Below are 5,000 nucleotides of genomic sequence, written 5' to 3' on the forward strand. Positions count from 1 at the left end.
ATATATGTATATCGCACACGCACCTTCCCCCTCACCCCCCCCCTTCCCGTGCGAAGCGTACCTCCCCAAAAAGGAAAAAAGAAGATGTTTAATCAACCTGCTCAGAAGCCGCGGAGCGACACGGCCAAAAATGAAACCGTCAGACCAAAAAACGCAGTCGAGCGAGGCGCAGACGACGCGTTTCCTCTCATCCTCCTCCTCCTTGACCACCGGTGATCTCTTCCTCCCTTGTTGTCTTCGTTGTCAGACCTACACAGATAATAAAGAGAGAACAAAGCATTACCACATCTTTCCTCTAAATAACTACGTGTGTGCGTGTGCGTGTGCTGTAGTCAATGGATAAATATATATAGATAGAGTGTGAGAGAAATAAATAGAAATTATTTTTCCCTTTTTTGAAGTGAGAACTCACATGTCGTGCCTCCGAGCAACACACACACACACAGCAGTGGATCCACACACACACAGACACACACGAGGGGAAAACGGAAAAAAAAACCCGAAGTGCGTACGCAAAATCGCTGCTTCATCAGCATCGACACACGTACACGCACACACACACACAGACGAAACAGGAAAAAATTTGCCTTTGCATAGGAAGAGCCGTCATCGACGCTCGCAGAACTCCGCCGAACGCTTTCTTGTTTCCCTTTTTCACTGCTCTCCTCACTTGTCACGCTGCAGAGCCGTCGCGTCCTCCCACAAGCACGCGACGACCCGCGATACTATCCAGCAAGGGAAGAATACAGATACAAAGGAAACACAAGAATAACAACAGTAGTGGGGCGAAAGGGCGGGGAGGGCTGCTGAACCAATAAAGAAGATAAAAAGGCCCTTTTGGCAGAAATTCATCGTTGGAGATGGACGAACGTTCCATCAAGGCAGCGGTGCGTGAAAAGACGCAGCGCACGTACGCCACGAGCATCGACGCTATTCGAAGATAGTAAAGAAGAAGGGGGAAGAAAAAGACTCTAGAATAAAGGACAGAAATAAGCAAAGTTATATATATATATATATAAGAGTATTAACAAACGCTATACGGTGATGGACTTGCGACGAGGCAGAACAACAACAAAAAAGAGGAGGACGCGGTGAACGCTCATCTTTTCCTTCCATGATCTTAATGCGGTGTGCAACGTTCTCTGCCGCGTTGTGTGTGTGTGGCTGTTGCTGACGTTGGTCCCCGCTGAAGCACACATGAGCGTGCGGGGGGAGGGGGGGGGTGCTTGCGAGATTGATATCGTGGTGCCATGAAAAGACTGTGGGTGACGCTGCCTATCTCTCGTGAGGACGTCACATCCGGGCAAACAGCCGTACAACCGTTAACGATGACAATAGCGTGTGCAACCACGGAACCGATTTGCATGTGCGATGATGGCCGCTTGTCAGCAAACGAAGAAAATCGACAAAGGGAATAAAGAAAAAAAAATGGCAACGCTCGCGAGGCGCGTCCAACTTAACTGAAAGCGATTTCTCACCATTTTGCGGCGCTTCCACGGACGCCTCCGCGTTTCCTTTGTGTGTCTTACGAGGCAGCTTCGCCCATCGCCACCACGTCCTTCTTCGGCAGCTCAAAAGAGCCCACCTCTTTGTAGCTGAGGATCGTGATCACCTCCGGTGCGATCGCCGCCGTCGCGCTCTTCGGCCCTTTCGCCGCCCGCAGCACCTCCACGGACTCATCCTTGGGCCAAATCACACCCTTGTAGGCCGCCGCCGGCAACTCCGCCACGGCCGGCTTCGACTCCAGAAACGCCTCCACGAGCGCGCTCGTGTCGGGTCCGGTGCGGGTGTGCGCCCAGGCCACCACGCCGCCCTCCGCGTCCTTCACGACCACCACCTTCTTGTCGGCGGCGACCTTCGTGGGGATGCTCACCTCCACAACGGAGGCGCGGCAGGGCTCCTGCTTGAGGATGGCGGCGACGTTGAAGGAGGCGCAGACGCACTGCTTCCACCAGTACGGGGCCGCCCCGCCGTCCACGTCGGCCGTCTTCGACTTGTTGTACCGCGCATCGCCCTTCAGCGCCTTCTGCAGCTGCTTGTCCTCCTGCATGAGGTCGCCGAGGAGGGCGCAGTCGCTGGCCGGGTCCTCGATTTGCGCCATCACCGCTGACACAACGTTCAACCGCGGCTGCAGCGACACGACCAGCTTCAGTTTCTCCTTCAGCTCCGCCTCCGTCTCCTTCGTGTTCGCCGTCACGCTGGCCTTCTGCATCATCATCTCCTCCTTCTGCTGCTGCTTCTGCTCCTCAAATTTAGCCTTGTAGGACTTGGTAGTCTGCTGCTCCTTCATCTTCGCCTCCGCCTCCTTCTTCTTGTGCGTGATCTGCATGAAGGCGAGAAGCTGCTGCTGCACGATTTGCTCGTGGGCGGCCTGCTCCAGCAGCGTTGTCTGCTCCAACAGCTGCGCGGACGGTAGCAACCTCAGCGCGGCTGCCTCATCGCGTCGCCGCGCCACCTCCTTCAAGTACTTCGCCACGTCGGACGCGTAGGCGGCGTAGTTCGGCGCCGTCGTGGCCACCTTCGGCATGAAGGCCTTCGAGCCGCCGCCGGTGCGACGACCGCCGTTGAGCGACATGGTGGCACGAGGGAGGGAGACGGAGGGCGCCTTCAGAGCCGAGCGAGCCACCGAGGGCTGATGCTGCCGCGGTGGCGGCTGCTGCGGCGGCTGCAGCGGAAGCGGGGGGACGGCAGGGGGCCGTCCCGCCGACGTGGGTGTAGGGGGGGCCGCCGCGGTGCTGTTGCGTGCCGCCGACGTCGTGTGCTCGTGGCCGTTGTTGTTGGTTCTGCTGGCCGCCGTCGTACTCGCGCGAGCCTCCGACGCAGTTCCATTGTTGCGCGACGCGCTCATCCGCAGCTGGGAGACGGTCGGCAGCGGCACCTGCGAGTCGCTCTTCATCGAGGAGTTCAGCGCGGAGGTGCGGGCGGGTTTGCCGTTCGGCGTGCTCAAGTCCTCTGCTGTCGCGTGCACGCCGTCGTTTTCAGCATCGACATGGCGGGTGGCGCCGCTGCCCTCGCATGACTTCGACACGGACGCCTTGGCGCTGCGCTGCGAGTTCGAAAGGACGCTGAAGGCGGAGTTCTCGTCGCGAAAGACGATCTCCGGACTCTGCTCGCGGGACGACATCCTTTGTGGTGATTCGGTTGGTGTCGTTCTTTTAAACTCCTTGTTGCTTATATATATATATATATAACGCAAGAGAAGAAGGCGTACGCTGTTCAACTCCCTGTTGAGGCGTGTCGTACGACGAAGACTGCAATGAAACACCCGTGATGAGAAGGAAAGGGGGGCGGGGGGCTCGCTGACACTCGTCTAAAGGAAGCAAAAAGAGAAGAGGATGGAAACAAAACAAGGGATAGTCGTCGGTGTGTGTGTGTGTTTGCTAAAGTGGAGAGAAGAGAAAAGATCGAGGAATCGACTTCACCAAGACGCGGCGACGCGAGTGGAGAAGGGCGGTAAAGAGCCGTTCGGGGGTAAAGGTACCTGCAATGAAAGATGGCGAACTCCTGGGAGGCTGCGGAAATGAAAAGTGGAGGAAGAAAAGAAAAGCAAGGGTGTGTAATCTAACAAGCCACGACGACAACAAAAAGATTCGCAAACACGTCCAAATAATAATAAGAAATGGGAATGAATAAAAGTAACAAGTCAAGAGGAAAGCAGACGGCAAACTGAATGGCGTGGTGATCCAAGACGGACTCTAAGAGAGGAGGAGAGGAAGAAAGAGGGAGAGGGTGGAATGTGTGAGAGTGGGTGTGAATAACAATAATAATAATAGTAAATGTGAAGGAGAAGAGGAGAGGACGCAGATCTCGCGCTGTAACTTTCAAACACCCTTTATTTTTGTTTATCACAGGCTGGTGCTTCGTCTACACATTATCCATTTCTTTTTTCCCCACTTCCGATGCTCGGCGAGAAGACAGTCCGCAGCACCACAGCAAATAGCACACTGCCACGCACCACATCCGACGCAAACTGCGTCCAGGCTGTGAGAAAGGCTCGTGCCCATGCGCTTCAAAGCACGTCGAGAGACGTCTAGCCGGGCGTACACGGAGCACGCTTCGCCCATCTTACTGAAAATCCATTTTGTTTACTTCTCTTTTGTGTGGACGTTCTCTTGTTTGTGTATCTTGAAAAAAGGGAAAAAAACATAAGTGCTACGGCTGAATCCGACCTCTCTTGCACTCCACAAACGCCTGAGCGTCTCGACCACCTCTGCGGCTTTTTAGCCTTCCTTTTTTGCAGCCGTCACGAGTGCCTCAATGATCCGCGCTTTTGTCGAGCACACACAACGAAGTCCTCCCCCCCCCCCTCGTCTCAGGTCAACTCAACAGCTGGAAAAAAAGAAGGGAGCTGCATTTGATTTTGTTTTTAACGGTGTTGCGGTGCTCTTCGTGTGGGGTCGACCGCATCGAAATCGAAGGAGGCGGAATGCGAAGGCTCCTACCAAGGCAGGCGGGGAAGAACGTCTTGTCGCAAGATCGTCGCCGACGTGCAGAGAAACCGAAGAGAGGTGGGTCTTGCGGAAGCAACACAACAGTGAAAAGGTATAAATAACGAGCTACGTATATATATATATATATATATATTGGCGGAACAAGAAAGGTGGAATACTAAAACAAGAACAGGAACAGGAACAGGAATAACATCGTCCATGCGCCGCTTCATCGCACGTTTCGGCGCCAGTTGAGTCGTACTTAAGAGAAAAAAGATTTGAAAAGGGTAAGGTAGAGGTCAAGGGAAAGAGAAGAAAAAGTCCATACATGAAATACACCAAACACAACGCCAACAGAGGCAAACAAACAAACGAGTCAGCAAACCATCCCCACAACGAGACCTCCGTAAACAAAAAAAAGAAAAAGAAAGATTGAAGCTCGAAGTCAGCGCGCTGGTCTATCATTAAAAAAGGTGAAAAGAGCAGAAGAAAACCTTCCAAAAGCGCACCATATCATTTCTCCCACATCAACGCAATCTCCTTCGGTCAGCACACATCGCTCACCCTGCC

At 54.0% G+C, this 5,000-nt stretch overlaps 1 protein-coding gene across 2 annotated transcripts; it reads right to left on the reverse strand.

Moving 5' to 3' along the window:
• Positions 1 to 1,525: 1,525 nt before the first annotated feature.
• Positions 1,526 to 3,696, reverse strand: ABB37_06791 (hypothetical protein; the record flags this gene model as incomplete). 2 transcript variants are annotated; one of them, XM_015805197.1, is made up of 1 exon in its annotated part: positions 1,526 to 3,696. In XM_015805197.1, the coding sequence occupies exon 1, from the start codon at positions 3,122 to 3,124 to the stop codon at positions 1,526 to 1,528; it is 1,599 nt and encodes a 532-aa protein (XP_015656490.1). In that variant the 5' UTR covers positions 3,125 to 3,696. The 2 variants fall into 2 exon arrangements, with proteins under 2 accessions (XP_015656490.1, XP_015656489.1); XM_015805196.1 differs by having other exon boundaries at positions 1,526 to 3,667.
• Between the last annotated feature and the right edge of the window lie 1,304 nt (positions 3,697 to 5,000).

Source organism: Leptomonas pyrrhocoris (genome assembly GCF_001293395.1).
Source record: "Leptomonas pyrrhocoris isolate H10 chromosome Unknown, whole genome shotgun sequence".
Taxonomy (NCBI): domain Eukaryota; phylum Euglenozoa; class Kinetoplastea; order Trypanosomatida; family Trypanosomatidae; genus Leptomonas; species Leptomonas pyrrhocoris.